This window comes from Branchiostoma belcheri, unplaced genomic scaffold (assembly GCF_001625305.1).
Source record: "Branchiostoma belcheri isolate BF01 breed outbred unplaced genomic scaffold, Haploidv18h27 scaffold34, whole genome shotgun sequence".
Lineage (NCBI taxonomy): Eukaryota > Metazoa > Chordata > Leptocardii > Amphioxiformes > Branchiostomatidae > Branchiostoma > Branchiostoma belcheri.
In genome coordinates this window covers 2612149-2631395 of record NW_017803954.1, presented here as the reverse complement: position 1 = coordinate 2631395, position 19247 = coordinate 2612149, and the positions used below count along the sequence as shown (strand labels likewise).

Genomic DNA, 19247 nt, shown 5'->3' with positions numbered 1-19247 from the left:
GGGGGGGGGGCGCTGATACTTGATTTTTACACAGGCTACAAAGAGGGAGTTTGGTTGGCAGCGTGTTCTCCCTCGGCGGGAAAAGTTCCTCTTTGTAGCCTGTGCAAAAATTGCATATCAGCACCCCCCCCTCCCCAAATAATTAACACTGCTGCACAAGTCTGCAAAGGTTAACAATCTTCTACTACTTTTTTTTTGCATCTGTGTCTCTATCATTTGTTAGAAAGTCAAGACAGAACATATACCAAATCTACATTTCTTGTGGTTTCAGGCAGAGAAGGCAGCACAGGCCCTTGACCATGGGAGGTTGGGAGAACATCTTGCAATAAGAGCCAAATGGACATACAAACAAGCCATCTTCTTCCAAGTTGGCTTTCTTCAACTGTAATTTTCATTCCTGTTGCCAACATTCTATATACTGTAAGTGCACTTACTTCCACAAAAGTTTTATCTCACGGTATGTAAGAAAAGGAGGTTTTTGCAGTGTTTGAAGTTGAAGGTTGAATTTGTGGCATCATGATTTTAAGTCAAAGGGACAATAAGAAAACTGCAAAAATAAAACTACCGCATTCACAATTTACAGTATGTGCTATGCGTAGCCTGGGATCCAGCCTTAATAGTTTTAGTCCACTCCCCAAGATTTGCTGCCCTGCAGGGTAGCTAACAAGGCTGGACCTGAGGCTAATTCAAGCACTGTTCTATGACTCTCTCACTCATCTTGGCACTCAAATCAACATTCTATTTCTGAACAAGCATAGAGTATCTGGATTCTGTTATTTTAGTAACATGGATCCTTGATAGATGTTTTTCATTACCCATATTTCAATCAAGTATGCATGGCCAACATTGTTCTCATTTTAAGCTTTCCTGGCTAGTTGTTTAATGTGGCTGGAACACAAGCATCATAAAAAACTAGACCTCAAAATGAATGTTAAAAGTATGAAAGCAACTCTTTTTTGTGTAAGTCTATATAATCAGCAGTCTACTGATGTTTCCTTTGTTGATGGGTACTAGACAAATTAGAAAGAATGTAAAGGCTAAAGTCAATTATAAATTGTAGACCATTGTAGTCAACTTGAAGTTAGATTTTAGTGTAATTTGCCCCCACCCCCCCACACATACATACATGTATGTATACAGTGTACATAGCATGATCCTGATACAAACTCAACATTGTATTATATAAAGGCAAGAACAAAGAGAAGCAGACAGGAATTTTATTCAGAAATGTAGATTTCCACAATCCTCAAGTTTGTTTGTCACCTTTATGATGCTCCTTTTAAGACATAAGAGCTTGATCAACACATTTTCTGACAAGCTTTGATACAAGTCAGTTTACATGTTAGTGCAGGCTTTGGATCAAAGTTACCAGTAAGGCACTTGACAATGTTGATTCAGTTTCTGATGAGAAGTCACTGTGGTTATGATAGATGATGAAGCTTTCAATATTATCTTGCTTTGATATTTTTCAATGCAATGCACAATAAAGGAAACAACAGCAAAATGGATAAAGACTTTGGACATCCAACCATTGTTGACTCCATTTAACCATTGAGCCTCCTTGCGACTGAAAATAAGACGACATTGGATGGGTGCTATTTTTAAAAACATTTTCTATGTGCCCTTAATTTCTTTTAATTACAAGCAGGGGGAGTTGGTCCACTTGTTTCTATCAATATTGCATGACAACATTGCCATACTGAGGTAATATTCATAAATATTCCTTTTACTCAGATTTGAAAGAAATATCTGAGAAATAACTAGTGGTTCAATACTGAATAAAGGTAAGTTTGATCTGAACATTTTACCAAAATTTACAGACTGTATCATCCACAAAGCAACAATCATCATGAGGTTTACGAGTCAGGAAAATAGAAGAGAAAACAGCATAATTAACTATCTTGATTTACATGTGCAACTTATTCTTCTACACAGAAACCACTTTGAGTAAAACAATATTCTCTGTATCTCGAACATGCATAATTAAATGAAATTCAATCTGTTTAACAAAATGCTAAGTGAAGCAGCTTGATATAGCAATTGTACATTGTGTAAGCCTGGTCCTGTTTTTGTTGTAGTGGAAATGTTGTTTTGTTGCCTGGACTGTTCTCACTCCAACTGGGCTACCTCGTGGAGGTAAGCTGCCAGCAGCTTGGTCTGTTGGGGAGAAATGTTGACATGTTAATGTTTTTTCATAACTGGAAATTACTGTCTATGATTATGAAAGCAAGAAATCCAGACAACTACGTAACATATATAAGACTCTTGATAGTTATTACAATGTTAATTTGAAGATTAAATATATAAATATAATGGGCCCAAAAGGCTAGAAATGAGTCTATGTCACTAGCTAACTGTTTTTCCATATGTAACTTTCCAGACCTACCCCCATGATATAGTTTTTCTTGTTGAACTTTTCGTTCTGGGAATGGGCCCCATCATCGCATGCACCCATTGGGAGAAGCATCACGTTTTTCCCCGTCACATCCGCAAATGTCAACGTCACTGGAATACTACATCCATCCCGAGTCAAATCTGGCTCCACGCCCCAGACTAATACAAGAAATAGAAAATTAAGACACATCAATAAAGTTTGCACTACGTACCCCTTGGATGTAGTTCTTGCGATCAAATTTCTCGTTTTGGGAGTGTGCGCCGTCGTCACAGGCACCCATGGGCAGGAGCATGACGTTCTTGCCAGTGACCTCTTGGAAGGTCAAGGTCACGGGGATACTCCCACCTTCACGAGTCAAGTCTGGCTCACAGCCCCAAACTGTTCAAATTGTGGATCAGAAGGAATGTCAAAATCTTCATTGAAATATGACAGAGACTGGCATATATTCTAAATCAGCATATTCTCTGAAATAGATCAAGGTCAAAGATTTTACAACTTGACACACCTGCACCTGAAGTAAACCGTAAACCAAAGTAAAGAACATATATAACAGGTATCACTATGCTTGCTACTGACCTAAATGGTCTGTATCAATTTGCACTAATAACACACCTGTTGTATAAAACTAAGGGCCAGTCCTGTGGTAAAATCTCGGGAAGAGAAGACAAAAAGCTCACCTGTCTTGGTTGCCTTGCGTCCAGCAATGTAGTGAGGATGGTTGAAGTCACTCACCCATGGTTTACCGCCATGACCCATGGTAACACTGGAAACAAGACAAAACAAACTCAAAATAGGAAAGACAATCTGAAAAGAGCAACTCAGTTACACATAAGATTAGAAAACATAAAATAAGAACAAGAAATCAGAGATTTCAGACATCTGCATGGGAAGTATAGTCAATCCTCGGCTTCCTGAATTCCCCCATATCGGATCAGGCCAGACCTTTGACTTACTGTCATTCTGGCTGTCAATTTCCCCTACCCCTGTGCAGTCAACCTTCATTGTACAAAATGTACTACAGACACACAAATCCACAACTCAGCCACTAAAAAAAACCTGATTTGAAAATTCATGAATGATCCTTACTTGATCTGGTTGGGGCTGCCGCTGTCCTTGTGCAGTTTGTTCAGGTAGTCCACCACACACTTCTCCACCTGGTCAGGCAGCATGTCCGGCACCAGTCGCAGCGAGAACTTCCCGATCACCTTCCTCGGGATGACGGTCTTCGCACCAGCCCCGTCAAATGAACCCTCGATACCTACAGTGGTGGGGAACAAGGAAGTCATTGGTATAACCTCCACTCCAACCTTATACATGTACACATGTACATTGTATCAACATGAGTCATGCATTGACAAAAAAGGTATAAATTTGGAATGAGTCAGCAGTGTATTACAACATACATACATACAATGTATATGCAACTTCTGTTTCCTAGTAATATACATGTAGTAACAGTGCAGTTTTGTCTGTCTTTATGGTCTGCATACATAAGAAAAGGTCATCTGGTTTCATAAACATCCTGTTTACCGGTAACTTATACTTTCAGTCCAGCATGCCCGTCATATGACATGACTTTTTGTACTATCATACTGGACCGTACCATGCAGGGAGAGGGTGGGGAACCTCCAGCGGTGCATGAGGATTTTTGCCTTGGTGTCGTGCAGGAGACGTTCATGCCCCAGGTCTGCCCTGTACACCTCCTGTTCAAGAACAATCAAGGATACACATGTACAAAAGTTATAATAACACTGCAAGAATCATTGCTGTCTCCTGTTCAGGACAAATGACAATCAAGGTGAAGACATTGTGTAGTATAGTTTCCATCATCTTGGGCTATACAGTGACTGTAATTCCTGATTTTTTCCAAACTACTTTTAATTTATGTTCATGGTTTTCACGGTCACAATCTTCCACCTACCCTCTCCCAACAGCATAAAAATTAAGTTCTGTGAAAATGTCTGTTTTGATCAGAAACTTTGTCACCACTAAGACAAAGAAAATTACAGTACTTTTCTGAAATATGGCATTAACTTTCCTCAGACTGAGTGTAAGACTATCAAATGAACTGATACACAGGATGGGCTGCCCATCCTGTAATCTTATAAATATTCAATGAATAACAGTCTGACCATGTCAAAGTCGATGGGTTCGTATGACGCCAACTCCTCGTCTGTTACAGCGGAAACCATCTCGTTGATGCCAGGCACCTTGATGTTCCCCTTGGTGTCCACCAGACTGGACATCAGGCCTATCAGGTCAGTCATGGCCTCATGGCTGGACATGGGGAGAGAACACTCTCTTAGTTATGATACACCATACAGAAGTCACAAAATTGAACAATGTATTTATGTTGAGTTCAACCACCAGTTTGACATCCCTTAGAAAAAAACACATCCTGTTAAAATACCAGTCAATGACATGACCAGTGTTCTCAGGTTATTCATTAATGCTGATTAAATAGATGAGATTTTTATTAAAACAGAAACTGTCACAGTTAATGCTAACGTTATACATTTAAGGTAACATTTGATATGCTTACACAGAGCCACCAAACACCCCAGAGTGCAGGTCCTTGGAAGCACACTGGACCTCCAGGAAGAAGTAACAGATCCCCCTGCAGAATAACAAAGGTTCAGAAACAATCAATAATGGGCTTTTTAATCTCCCATGATCTCCCTATATGGCATGTTACTTCAAACAAAACATACATGAGAGCTACTTTAGGCTCTCTATGAGGCTACTTTTATGGACACCACAAAATTAAATGCAGAGTCCTTCCAGTTACCGGAATTGGGTGAATTTGCCGAGATGCTTCATACCAATTGTCATTATGGCAGCATAGTTATAGCATAAATCATTGCATTTTGAAAGCATCTCTGAACTGTTTGGACCCACCTGAGTCCATATGTGATGCAGGGTTTGTTCTTGCCAAGCCAGTAGTTGTCAGAGATGCACACATAGTCCACATCCTGAGGAAGAACAACATTTCACTCAATGACAATACACTGAGTAACCTAATAAATAAATGTTATCCATCCATAATCATATCTAGCATGTAACAAACTTCCACTATGTTGTACAAATCTGCATATGAAGGTAAGAAGATACATGGGTTATGTGTTAGAACTGTTGAATGCCTTATCCCGTCTTGTTCGTACCTTGAGAAAGGTATCTTTCTTAGAGATGAGCAGATCGTCCAGCCCCTCCGACCCGGACTCTTCCATCCCCTCAAAGATGAACTGGACATGGAAGGAGATTCATACTTCAGTCATGAGTGAACGGCGGTCTATCATAAAAACATGGCTCAGGCCACACCAATTTAATTTGTTGGTTCTCGTATTCGCCTCTTCATTTTTTCCTGATTTGCAAAAAAAAAAAAAAAAATTCAGAATCAAATGCAAAATGCTCATATTTTGTCCTGAACAGTTTAGAACAGTCCTTTTCTTCCTAGTTGTTACAGTTATTCCATCTTTCAATGCAGTGGTATCATTAGAAGTTCAAAATTCATTGTTTAAATTTTGAACCAGCCTTTTGTGTTGACTTCATACCTCCTATCGTAGCATTTGGGGCTATAATAGGATGCCTAGATCTGTTTTTATTTTTATTTTTTTCGCCCTGTCGCTTCATATTTTTCCTGAAAAAATCCGAGAACCAACAAATTAAATTGGTGTGGCCTCAATTATGTTCAAAATTTTTTTTTTTTCCCTTGTGGTACATTAATAATTCAGCATTATACTATAGTATTAGACTAGTACTAGTAATACCGGTACATGTACATGTACATGTATGTTAATGAACAGTTTGAAGACCAATGCACCAGTGCAATCTGAAACATTGGAAAACTAACCTGGAATAAGCCTTAACCTTTCCCAGTTAAGTACTACAGCCAACCTGAAATTTCATGCCTATAGATGAGCCTGCAGCTTAAGATTCACACCTTGAGGTTGACTGGTAGCTCCTGGCCAATCTTCTGGTAAGCCTCAATACAGTTCAACCAGCCAAGCACAGGACCCTGAAAGAGTCACACAAGTTACATCTTCTCAATGATAATATGTTCATTTATTACACATTCTACTAATGTCCTTGATTATACTAGCTAAATAGCAGAATACAGTATGCATTAGAGGGTAAAAATACACAGAAGCATCCTTTGTTCTTCAGATGTAATATAAGAAGTGAGTGGTAGAGTTTCTAGATGATTTATTTGTTTCGAGAATTAGAAACCTTTATTAATTAAAAACAGTACCTTGTCATCTGTGGAGCCCCTGCCGTACATTTTGCCATCAACTTCTGTCAGCACAAACGGCTCAGTGTCCCATCCATCCTCCTGGAGAAAACAAGGGTAAACAACACATCCATCAGGCCTTTTCTTTGTTCAGCCCTAACTACAGTCCTCAACCATCAAAGCTGCAGTGAAATGTACATGTGAACTACTAAAGCCATCAATGTAAGAAGTGTTAAAGACATGATCTACTGATGAAAAATTATGGAAGGGACTTGCACTACAAAACGTGGCGGACAGGTATAGTGGTGCATACCGGTTCACTGGACTTGGATCCGGACTTGTAAAAATGTTTAGGTTCAAGTCCAAAAAAAACTAAAAGTCAAGAACCGAGTCCGGACTTATTACCATAAAAGACCATTTCACATACCCCTTTTCTTTTTAAACCACCTAAAACCTCCCGTAGATTCCAAAATCTTTGCTGCAAAATGAAGAAAACATTGCCATCGGGCATCGTCAAGTACCAGCCTCCATGTTATGTGGCCAAAGTTTCACCCAGACAACATTGCAAGGTTGCCAACATGCAATTTTGTATATGCCATGGGTTTAGGTCCGGACTTAAGTCCGGACCTGAACCTAAACCTCTGGACTTGAATCCGGACCTGAACCTGAAATTGGGTTTAGGTATGCATCACTAGACAGGTATGGTGACAAGAGTTCACCTTATTGGCTGGCTGCACATCAAGATGGCCATATACGGCAACGGTCTTCTTCTTGGGGTCCTGGCCAAGGTATCCCAGAATGCATGGCGGCAGGGGGATCTGGGAGCCATCCGGAAGTTTCTGCATCCCGAGGTCACAGAGCTCTACTGTGGCACCCAGGGCTTCAAGTTCCTACAGAAACAAGAGATCAGACATTTCAGATTTTCAGGAAAGATTGGAGGGTCCCTCGTGCAATCCTTAGCTTCCTAAATTTCCCCCATATTGACCTGTAATTCTTGTTGGCCCCCAGTCAGAGCCATTTTTGTGTCTGACTTTTTCACCTCCAGTCATTCTGCCTGTCCATCTTTTCCACACCAAGTGTTGTCAACCCACTTAGTCCTGACAGACACATAAATCAAAGCTCAGACAGAAGTAACTGGTACAGCCTACAGTAGTCAAACGTAGCACTCCAGGGTAACTGGCTTTACTGTGGGAAAACAAGTTCAAACAGGAAGAGTCCATTGATCTATAACTTATGCAGGTTTCTACAGGACACAGCAGTGCAGATTAGTCAATTAATATACAGTATGATATTTTTGGAGGCAATATCATATAGATTTTTTTTTCAGGGATATGATACAGAATTTATTCACACCTTGGCTGTGTGCTTGACCATCCTGGTGACCTCCCCCCTGACCTCTGGCCAGGCTGACACACTCTTGATGGCCACCACATCTGACAGACGTTTCACATACTCCTCCTGGTGGTCATCAATGTAACTTCAGGGAAGAAGAGTAAATCACTTTAGTGCATTCTTAGCTATTAGCCTGGGTGCCATCCGAATTTGTAACGGCTACCCCGAAAGATTTTTTCGGGGTAGCCGTTACAAATTCGGATGGCACCCAGGCTATTAGCTATAGCATAAGGCTTTAAATTCTAGAGCTATAGAAATGGGCAGTTACAGAAAAGGTAGCATGTGTACTGAATTCTACTTTGAAAGAATTAGATAAAATCATAGTTTTATAAAGAACACAGAATAATTTCATTTACAGGTGGTGATCTTTCCCTATACCATATTCTAAAATCATACTTTTTATACAGTACACTATACTACACAGAATGGTCAACCAGTTCATTCACAGGGTGGTAATATTCTTTCCCTAAATTCATTTATTTTGAAACCTTTTGGCCCTGCTGGGCGAGTCTTCCAAGGCTCTAAATACCATATTCTAAAGCGTTTTCCTCTTCTTTTCTTTTAGGTCGCCATACATGTACACATGCAGATGTGGAAAGACTTAATCTAATAGGTGTAATAACACTGTGTGGAGAACATGTAACGTTAACTCTCCGAAACTGAAAGCAGTAACAATATTGCATCAGCTTGGAACATGCCCAAGTCATGAGATCTTTCTTTTGAGCATCAGTAAACCAGAAGGCCTAGGAAAATAAATGTTGTGTTTCCTGTTTCCCGACCGACCCTAAAAAAAACCGCCGACCCTAGACTTATTTTTGTGTGGACCCCTGCATATTGCTGAACCAAAACATTTTGCACGACGCTACCGAGAGAATCGCTGTCATTGGTGGAACATTGGGCGCCCCGCTAGCGTTTTGAAGCCGTGTAAACAACGCTTATTGTCTGATTTGTTTGTAAAACAAAGCCCTCGACCCCGAAAATAAGTTTAACAAAAAAGCTGATACGTTTACGGAACCGTAGAAAATTCGCTATCGACGTAAAGCACATGGTGGCCGCAAGTCCTGAATCTCAAAATCGGCAACGCGGCAGAAAAATGCCTGGTTCATTTTAGCGATTTTTACCATAAAAATAACGTATGTGGTTTATTTTCCCTCTGGTGTTAGTTTTTAGGTCCCGAAACCCTTTAAAAAAGTAGAAATTTGCCGGCAAATCGGACGGCCGAGGTGGGGAGGGCGCCTGCATTTAGAGCTGCGTGACCCGTGAAGTCAAAGGTCATAGGGCACGCGTATTGCGCAATCATCGTAAATTGCGCCGATTTAGCTAATTTTAGGGCGTTTAAAATTGATACAATCACATTATCGATTTTTAGGAAAACATTGGGATAGAAACCAATCAAAATTTTACGCTGAATAATATTTTTTTCTTCAGATTTTTTTCTTCAGAAGTTTTTCTTCTTCGAAAGTTTTTTTCTTCAAAATTTTTTTTTCTTCAGGCGTTTTTTCCTTCAGAAGTTTTTCTTCTTCTGAATCCACTAACTTTGACCAGACTAGACAATGTACCATACCAACCAATTATTATGTTGAAATATTTGTACTTAATTGGGCTTGATTTTCTATCTCTTAAGTTAGACAGATTTTCAACTCAAGTTGCAGGAGAAGGCTACAAACTGCATTTCAGAATGGTACGTATTGAAATGCAACAGCTTCTCCTGCGCGCTGCGTAGGGCGCAAAGTTGGAGACCCCTGAAATATAATATTGCACAATTGATTTTTCAACTTGTTCTTCTTAAATAAACACAGCAATCAGCAAAGTCTAAAAAAAAATAAAAATAAAAAATAAAATAAGATAATCCCTACCTACCGACCCTAATTTTTTCAGGACCGAAACAGGAAACACAACATTTTTTTCCTTGGCCGAACATAATGAGTACTATGTAATACAATATGTTCTGGTTTAGTACTGATGCCTGACAGAATGAGTCATGACTTGGGCGTGTTCCAAGCTGATGACTTCACCGAAACTGAAAGTTGTTTTTATCACTTAACAATTATTTCATTTCATCCAGACAACACCCACATCAAGAACTGCACTCAAGGCTTGAAACTATCAAACATTAGAGTTTATTGAAACATTTTTTTTTTAATTTTTTGTCCAAGTTAAGAAAGAAATACAGGTAAAAATACACACTGTTAAAGGATGGAAGGAGAGAAAACTGATAGCATCTGGCAAGTTTAACATATTTCTGTACAACATTGTACATCATGCTGACTCTTACAAATATGACCACACCTGCATTTGTGTGTTTAGGCTCTGGTGTTTTACAGAAAGGTCATGATAAACACTAGAGCTGCACAACATGATAAGACTAGAACCCAGTATGGCAATGTGTTTGTTCCGGGTTCAATACACACCTGTACAAACATCTGCACAAGTGAAGTGAATATGTCTGTTTTTAATGTATAATACAATGTTTACAAAAGTGTAATTTGCCTTGCCAAAGACAGGATAGGATGAAATTCTGCATGTCGTTTTCTCTCCCCAATATTCAAGAGTTAGGAAGTTTAGAGAGCATTTGATGGGGTTTACCAAGGGTATGGAGTGCCTTGAAATGAGTTTAAGTAGTGTCTTAACTTTCAGTCACCACCTAGTACCTACACAGTGGTGGAGCTTTGTGTAATGTCACAAATACTCTAATCACCCGACAGAGAGACATAAGATAGAGGGTTGTCTGGTAAAGCAGAGTCCAACCTGAATCAATCAAACCCAATTTCTTGAATATTTCTTCTTGAGTCAGGACAGGGACCCTTCCAAGTGGGGGCAACATGTAGATGTACTTTTAGGAAGAATATTTGAGCTCATATTTTATCTGATCTTCCAACATTCATAGGGTTCTGTTAGCAGCATACATCATACTGATAGGCAGGCCATTTGCCATATCTAATATTGGCCATTTGCCATATCTTTAATACCTGGAAAAAATCAACAATGTTGACGTGGTGAGGACCCAGGCATATGTGCAACAAACCTACAACCTGTTGCTTGCCTTACTAGTAAGTTGCACCATGGTTGCACTGATCTCATCTTAAATTTGGTTCTAGTCTTTCTTTGTCCTTCATTACAAGTGTTTAGCTTGCACAGCTGTAAGATACTAAGAGATTCCTTAGCTGGGAGGTTAGTGTTGCTAGAGAAGCTAGAAGAAATACCGCAAAGTTACATATTAACCACAATACAACCAAAAACATCTGTTGTGTGCTGAGTTGGGAGGTGGGGCCCGGCTAGATTATGTGTGGAGCTGCATGTATGTACTCGTATTTTCGTCATAAATCTATTGAAATCTCAAAGAAAATTCCTGACTGCCTATCACGAAAGGTATGTGGGAGTAAAATACACGACATATCAGACCCGTTTCTCTCCTTACATCCTTAACTAAGTTTTAGTCTTTTCAAAACAAGATGACTACAGACTAAAAGCCGAGAAAAACAAAATTCTATCCATGCAAATTTTGGTGGTGGAAAGCAAATATTTGAATAGGCATAGCAAAACACTTTTCTTTTTCTCCAACGACCGTGACGGTTTCGGTGACATCATTCGCTGCTCTTAACACTTTCACTTTCATACGTGCATACTACTTATATAAATATACTGTAGTATGTGGCTTGCTATCTACCAAGATCGCCCCCCCCCCAACCTTCGCTATGTTCGCAGCTCTGATACGACGCGAACGGGATTTTTTTCGCCGATACTTCTACTTCTGCATGCAAGTCATCTTTACGTACACCGACACGGCGTCTTGGTACCTTCATGCAGTCAACAATGGTTGAAACAAGCCCACAGACTGACCTGAAGATTTTCTGCAGAAACTCCGGAGACGCCATGTTGGATCAGAGGATGTCACGAGGTCGGCGGGTGATCACAATCACATCCGCAACCGGCGAATTTTCTTTTCCTGAAATATGTTACGAGAGAAATGTAGCAGAGGAGATCTCTAATAATATACATAAGAGCATCAAACCACTGGATGGAAATATGAGTGGTTTTCTGGCAGTTTGAATGTAAATTTCGTTTAGGGATCGCGATTTGTAATGGTACAGCCCAGGACCACGCCCCCGCCAACAACAGACACGTGCTTTGTCTGTGATCACTGACCATTGATTTATGGTATGAATGAATGATTGGCACAACTCCTGCCTATATGATTTGTTACATGATCATGATGAGTTTGATAATGTTACGTTTAGGAATTATTGCTACTGTTTTAACCAATTAACTGCTTTTTTTTGGCCTCCAATTTAGCCACAGTCGCATTCACTGAATGTGTTCTTCTTGTGTACTACGTACATTTCGGAATTCTCATGTTTAGCATACTGTGGCAAGGCCAAGGTTGGACGATGCATGTGCTACATTGTGACTTCAAATGGTTTCGTTTACTCCAGTCATTACTGGAATAAAATAAACAGCGTTTTGTACTTTCTAACTCTATTGGAACTTTGTGAATTTGGAAACGAAGTTTTGCTGTATTCACCTTTTCCATAGATTGGCTCAGGTCAAGGGGTATGACGGTCGAGGTGGCCGCCAGGAGCGTGATTTAGTCAGGCTACCGTTTTCACACTTCCCATAGTCTCTATCTTCATCCTTTCAATGTTGTTACGCCTAAACAATACACAGTATCTATGGGCGGGCTAAAAGTATTGCGGAAAAAAAACTTTAGAAAGAGGCAAAGCTTATCCTTTGTACGACAACGAGGTAAATAATATAAATATTAATGTGCTGAATGGTAGAGGAATGCGTCAGGTTTAAGACAGAACAAGTTTGATTGTGACGTTTGTTCGGTCGGCGCAGATTGGCGCCTGGATACTGTACATGTTACCGCCCTGTACGGTTGACTGCACTCCTGTAGACAACCCGGAAGTGCTAACCTTGACTCAACCATTGCACTACAGTCTTCGGGGTGAACTAACGTCAACTTCAGCTTCTTATCGTTTCTTCCTACAGATGTAACCTTAATTTAGACTCACGTCGATTTGAATGTACCTAAATGTACAACAAAGACCTGAAGAATCAATCAATACATGCTATTGGACTTTAAGATTCTACAAAATGTATTTTTTTTCTCCCTCCAATGTTCCACTTAATGATATCCACCTGTTGAACTGGTGTTCGACTTGAAAGTCACATACAGCTTACGTTTGGTGCTCCTTCACCAGCATTTTTCTTACATAGTCCACTATTGTTACATCCAACATGTCCGGAACGGTGGCATCTGAGTCAGCTCAAGTGGCTAGCATGGATATTGAGGTTCAGGCTGGAAGCGGTGGAGACCAATGTTGCGCTTGCTGTCGCACTCCAAACTGCAAAAATCGTTGGGCGTTACTGTTGGAAATCCTGGGAATCCTCGGGTTGGCATTCAATCTAGCAATGCTTGCTGAGGTCGACGACATTCTGAAATGTCCCTTTACTACTTGGATCTACTTCATCGGGATCGGGATTTCTGGCTTATTCTTCATTCTCACCGCAACCCGCCTGTGTGGATATGAAGGGTTCTTCAACGCCCATCCTGTGTGGCGGGCTTCTTGTTTATTGTACACATACTGTACAGATGACTGCGACGGAATGACAGAATACAGAAAAGATGCCTTTAAGGACTTGCACGTCTTGGCCTACATCTTCCTGAACGTCTTGATCCCAGGTGAACTTATTCCTCTCGCTGCTTCCTACATAGACGATATCAACGGCTATACCAAAGCGGTGGGGCTGAAGATAGAACACCCAGCTGCTCTCAGGTTAGCCATCATTGGTCGCCCTTTAGTGGCAATCGCGCAGGTAATTCTTGCCGGCTATAACGTCTATGCACAAGATGGCTGCAGCAAGCTCTTTAAGGGTCTTCTCGTGTTGGGAATCGTCTATGTCGTCGTTCTTGGGATCCTGTACGGTATCGCCTTTGGCCCCGTGTTTGACGATGGGTGTCCGCGATTCTTCAAGAATGAAACGGCCACGACTATGATGATGGATGAAACAAGCGAATTCTGAACGCATTCTCGTTTCAGGCTTACACACATGTCCAAATTGAAAGTCGATCATAACGCTCGCGAGATATGACCAAAGACAGCAGTCGACTCTGTCACTATATCTATACTATCTGGATAAAGATTTCTGTAAAGTACGAAATGTATTCCTGGCTGTGGAGTGTAGGAGACTAATTTTTGACAGACTGGTATGTTTGGGGTGGAATCTTTGTGTGGCTTCCAACTTTAAATTTCATGTGTACATTTAAGAGCAACGGTATGTTGCACCCAATTCCTTTTTAGCGAGTGTGTTCTTTGTGTGCTCTAAATATTTAGGATATCTCATAGCATACTGTGGCAGGGTTGGACGATGCGAACTTTGGTTTTATTTACTAGTACACAGAATCCACCTTCCCGCAGTTGAATTTGACCCTTCCAAGACTGACACCGCATGGCTGAAACAAACGTTAACAGCTTTTTGTATAGTGTAAATTTAGTTTTAACTTTGTGACTTCGTTAACTACTTTCATTGTATTCACCTGGTTGTGTATAGTCAGGGACTGAAATATTAGACAGACGATAGAATGAAAGAGCTGTGGTGTACAATTTGATTAAGCCACAGTCACAGTCACTGAAAGTGTTCTTCTTGTGCTAGTAAGCTACGTACATTTCCGAATTCTCATGTTTAGCATACAGTGGCAGGGTTGGACGATGCTACATGTACATTTGTAACTTCGAATGGTTTCGCTTACACGTATACAATCCGCCTGTTCGCCTTTGACTTCGGCCCGTCACTACTGAGATGAAATAAATAGACAGACAGCCTTTTTGCACATTCTATTGGGACTTTGTGAATTTGTAAACGAAGTTTCTTTGTATTCACATTTTCCAGAGCCTGGCTGGGCCAAGGGGCATGACCGTCGAGATGGCCGCTAGGCGCGATTTAGTCAGGCTACCGTTTTTCACACCTTACAGTTACATAGTCCTGATCTCTTGTTTATTTCATCTTTTTTACGCCTAAACAATTCAGCTTAAATAGCTGCGATGTACTTGTCAAATCAATTTTATTATTAGCATGTGACCTACATACAATGGTGCACTGTCTTAAGGTATGGCTAAAGGTATGGATATATGCGGAAGTATATCATCACAGAGACAGACAGACAGCCACACTGAAAACAATACCTGCCTTCATTGTGACAATAAAGACACCAAGAGTGTTGAGAAGTATTCTATTGGTATGATACCGGTACGCTTAGCTGTACTATGCACAAACCATTTTCCATGCTTGGTATTGTGGTGTGGGTGAGGGGAATATCACATATTAATATTATACACATATATACATTATATAATCCTGCTGTAGTTTGGTGAGGAGCTGTCAGCCCACGCGTACGTGTACACGCCGTTTTTAAAACAGGGAGTGATTATATTGATTGAATGAAAACCAAAGTGCGGATATCGTAGCACATTTGAAGGTCTGTTAAACCACAGGGCATCTGTAAAAAATATTAGGCCAAGGGAATGTCACCGCGTTACAAGCAAATAATGTTTTGATAAAGTGCAATGGGACATCCTAGTGATGTCAAACCGACCGCGAAAATGACGATATTATTTACCTGCCAGACACCTGTATGGTTCCCATGACCTTGGCACGCCGTATAAATGTGGGGAAACAACTCCGTCTCGCACAGACTTCACGGCTAAAGTGCTAAAGTGACTCAACAGACGGCAGAGATGTGGAAACATCTGATTTTCACCGCCGCTATCCTGGCCTCGTCACAAGGTGGGGAAATTATCATTTATGCTTATTATAGTTGTAAAGTTCGTTATGACTACACATATTAAAGATCGAAGACATATACTGGTAAGGCTTGTGACGTGCGAGGGGAGGGAATCATGATAACAAACTAACAACACACAGAAAACCCTGTAAAATAAAAAAAATGATTACAATTGGAGATTTAAAAAACTTTTCCTCTTCCACTTTCAAAAGTCACCTAGTGTGTATATGCTTCCAGATATTATCTGGAGGTTGACTATTCAGTACAAATCACCCGGGTAGGGGCCTGGCGAACACCCGGCTTGTTTTAGCCCTAAATACGCGAGCTGTAGCTAAGCCGTATTGCACAATTAGCTACTTGAGAAAGAATCACGCTTCACCTCAGTTGAGGATAACATAAAAAAAGAAGCATATGCTTGCATTATTACAGGCCTACGCACTGTATGTACCATATCTGTATGTAATGTATGTATGTTTGGAACCAAACACGAAGAGTCATAACAGAGTGTAATGCTGAGGTCACATTTCTAAGCCGGGCCCGGCCAGGTCGTTTCTGCGAACGAAAAGTATATATAAAAGACATTAAAACACAAAGGATTTACAACAATTAATTATGAGCACTATATGCACATATTCTTCATACGAATTGTTTATTTTCGTTCACGTAAACAGCCCGGCCGGGCCCCGGATTGGAAATGTGACCTCAGCATATAACATTGCAATTGTTCTATAGGTCAAGAGTTTCTGACCATCATGGATGGTTGGGAATTCTTCAAGCTTCCTTCTCGTGGAGTCATGTCCAACACGAACGTCAAGGCCACCTGCGAAGCTGCGGGGATGAGCTACCCCTGCTATGACGTGAGCGAGAGCTGCGACCACGGCAGACACTGGGCAGACGGCTGCATCACGTTCAACGGCGGCCAGCTGAGCTGTCACACGCCCACCGTGCTGTCCCTGGCGCTGTGCGGACACACCATCCCCCGCCTCTGTCACCACCTGGACGACACGTTCGTCTACAACCCGCATGGGTGGGGCGGGGACAGCGCGTACGGCACGGACTATGACACAGGCTCCAACCTGTTCGGGTCCTTCCACCACGACATGCTTGCATTGTGTGCAGGTTAGGGCATTGGTCCTTCTCCAGCTACGTCAACTATGGTTGACAAACGAGTCGTATTTGTCAGTGCTAGCACTAGCAGTGCTGGTATTCTGCTTACCCCTCTTATTTGTGCATACCCATTGTTTCTATCACCTGTCTAAAAACGTTTAAAAAATTTAGGTTTTTGGGCTGATAGAAAATTACAGTTGAAAGACGTGTATGTACATGTATGTAGTTGACAGGCTACCAAACAATGCTAATCATGAAAAAAAAATCCAAGTAAATCTGACCTCTACCGTCATCCAGATGACACGGTAACATGACGACATCATAATATACGTTGCAAATGTGATAAAAACAGCAGGTTAGAAAGCCCTGCCCTTTAATTTCTTCGCCAAGGTCCCCTACATGTACCTGGATATCACACGCGTGTCTTGGCGGCATGGCTCTTCTACTATGTCAATCATCATCGATTTTCGTTTTCCATTAACTTTTAATTCCGCGATGCCTTCCGTGCACGTGGAATCATGCCATTGCCGGTTATGGGCTAACAATTAGTTACTTAGTCTTTCTGATTATCAACTGACACGGATGTGTGTTGTGCCGAATTTAATTTGTTTGCCGGGTAGATGTAAACGAAATGTTCCAAGGAAATTATGTCAGCACATTACTGAAATTACTGCATCTTCGAGCAAATGTCCCTGTAATAACAAACAATCTGGGCAGTGTAGATGAGATGCGTTCCAATCAAAGTTGTCTAATATACTAGGTTGTTCTCATGTAAAAAAAACAATATCGCTATTGCAATATTAAGGTGGAATAAAGTGACCGGCTCAGTGACAGCTTTAACAAAGGACAACATAACAGGCTTGTCGGGCAGTGTTGTGAGGTTTTATATTTCCTGTTTCAGTGGATCCGTCCAGCGCCCCGGTCACAGACGTTCCCAAAGTCACAGACGTCACGGACCTCACTGACATCACCGACGCTCCCAGCGTCACCGACGTCCCTGACGCCACAAGTGTCACTGATGTTCCCAAAGTCACGGACGGTACCGACGTGCCCAAAGTGACTGACGTCACTGACGTCCCCGTTACCGACGTCAACGACGGTAACGACGTTACAGACGGCCCCGACGTCCCCAGCGTCACCGACGGCACCAACATCAACGACGTCATCACAGGATGAACAATCACCTGGCATGCTTAGTAACGATGATCGAATAAATGTAAAATTACAGACAAAAACTTTTACATATCGTGAGCTACTGTTGCCTGGTTTATCAAAAGAAAACGTTTCATATCTTGTTGCTTGTTATTTTTGCCTTTCCAAGATGAGGTAGCTCCGCAAACAAAGAGAGATAGAGAGATAGACATGACAACAACAATACTTCACTCACTTCAGTCACATTATGTGCTTCATTTGTCAACAATAACTACGAAGTTACAAACATGCATATTGCAAAGAGCACCCGAAAAATGTCAAAACAATCGTCTTGTATCTCTTTAATTAAGATGTATTCTAAAACGCCCTTTGACATGACTTTGCAATAATAGAACAAACAGTGTCTGGAGCAGACATACTATTTATCAAATAACAAATATGCGAGTATGGGGAGCCAGAGGGAGCAAATATTTGAAGGAAGAAAAATAGCAACTCCATATTGATTAGTCTTACCAAGGAGGTCTTATTGACCCTGATGTCGAGCGCATGCTCAGCTCTGATGTCACGTATGGATTTGCTTACTTAAAAATAGTTAGAAATTAGTGTCAAAGGGCACGGGTGACTTAACCTTCTCCTTGCTGCCGTACACTCACTCACTCTCTCTCTAACTCACTCACTCACTCACTCACTCACTCACAACGTCTTTGTTCATTGAATTATGCCTATCACGTTGAACTATTTTCAGGAATTGCTGTATTAGTGTTAGTTCACTTTCCTCTTCTTAAGGTTCATGTTTTCTCTACACGCGTTTCTATATCCTTCTAAATACAACAAAATAAAATAAAACTCAGCGTTACGTAAGGGATGTATGCTGCCGGCATATCTATTTCTTCCGTTACAGGATATCACAGTAGTAACTCGAGAAAGGACTGCCCATTTTGACTTCTGCACAGCGTCCTCTTGCGGTCCCAGTTAGACTAGCATTTACTGGACCGACGAACTGTAGCCTTGGCTGCTGCGCGATCATTTGTGCTTCCCTAACATTCTCTGTCAAAGAGTATCTGGTATCTGTTGAAACTGTTGCGTGGCATTCCTGACAACTGTTTGTGCTTTCCTTCCTGTAACACGTACTTTATTTTTCTGCACAAACTGTTCTCAGACTGCTTTGACTGTTTTACAATAGAAAT

At 41.0% G+C, this 19247-nt stretch overlaps 4 protein-coding genes across 5 annotated transcripts in view; 3 read left to right on the top strand and 1 right to left on the bottom strand.

The window, feature by feature from the left end:
* LOC109475614 overlaps positions 1–952 on the top strand; it is a 2550-nt gene extending 1598 nt beyond the window's left edge. The window contains exon 4 of the mRNA XM_019776331.1: positions 272–952. Within this exon, the coding sequence (XP_019631890.1) occupies positions 272–388 (117 nt within the window). The 3' untranslated portion in view covers positions 389–952. The remainder of the gene's footprint in view (positions 1–271) is intronic.
* A 1112-nt stretch (positions 953–2064) lies between these two features.
* On the bottom strand, positions 2065–11956 carry LOC109475613 (cytosolic non-specific dipeptidase-like). 2 transcript variants are annotated; one of them, XM_019776329.1, is made up of 14 exons: positions 11856–11956; positions 7977–8100; positions 7343–7513; positions 6645–6725; positions 6336–6410; positions 5557–5637; positions 5294–5367; positions 4938–5012; positions 4528–4672; positions 3999–4098; positions 3482–3653; positions 3073–3158; positions 2607–2773; positions 2065–2157 (listed from the first exon to the last, which is right to left on the bottom strand). In XM_019776329.1, exons 1-14 carry the CDS (start codon positions 11888–11890, stop codon positions 2110–2112), a joined length of 1434 nt encoding a protein of 477 aa, XP_019631888.1. In that variant the 5' UTR covers positions 11891–11956; the 3' UTR covers positions 2065–2109. The 2 variants fall into 2 exon arrangements, with proteins under 2 accessions (XP_019631888.1, XP_019631889.1); XM_019776330.1 differs by lacking the exon at positions 2607–2773 and adding an exon at positions 2387–2553.
* A 1228-nt stretch (positions 11957–13184) lies between these two features.
* LOC109475438 lies at positions 13185–14042 on the top strand. The gene has a single exon (XM_019776039.1). It carries the CDS (start codon positions 13257–13259, stop codon positions 14040–14042), a length of 786 nt encoding a protein of 261 aa, XP_019631598.1. The 5' UTR covers positions 13185–13256.
* A 1648-nt stretch (positions 14043–15690) lies between these two features.
* On the top strand, positions 15691–18199 carry LOC109475453. Its single transcript, XM_019776050.1, has 3 exons — positions 15691–15803; positions 16534–16920; positions 17810–18199. Exons 1-3 carry the CDS (start codon positions 15755–15757, stop codon positions 18082–18084), a joined length of 711 nt encoding a protein of 236 aa, XP_019631609.1. The 5' UTR covers positions 15691–15754; the 3' UTR covers positions 18085–18199.
* Positions 18200–19247: the final 1048 nt, after the last annotated feature.

Bases quoted from the DNA above. Each gene is read 5' to 3' on its own strand.
- LOC109475438 (XM_019776039.1), top strand. From the start codon at position 13,257: ATGTCCGGAACGGTGGCATCTGAGTCAGCTCAAGTGGCTAGCATGGAT.
- LOC109475613 (XM_019776329.1), bottom strand. From the start codon at position 11,890: ATGGCGTCTCCGGAGTTTCTGCAGAAAATCTTCAG. The intron at 5,368-5,556 runs GTACGAACAAGA...GTTCTTCCTCAG, and splicing joins AGAAAGATACCTTTCTCAAG to GATGTGGACTATGTGTGCAT. The intron at 2,774-3,072 runs GTGAGCTTTTTG...CAATTTGAACAG, and splicing joins ACGCAAGGCAACCAAGACAG to TTTGGGGCTGTGAGCCAGAC.
- LOC109475453 (XM_019776050.1), top strand. From the start codon at position 15,755: ATGTGGAAACATCTGATTTTCACCGCCGCTATCCTGGCCTCGTCACAA. The intron at 15,804-16,533 runs GTGGGGAAATTA...ATTGTTCTATAG, and splicing joins TATCCTGGCCTCGTCACAAG to GTCAAGAGTTTCTGACCATC. The intron at 16,921-17,809 runs GTTAGGGCATTG...TTCCTGTTTCAG, and splicing joins CATGCTTGCATTGTGTGCAG to TGGATCCGTCCAGCGCCCCG.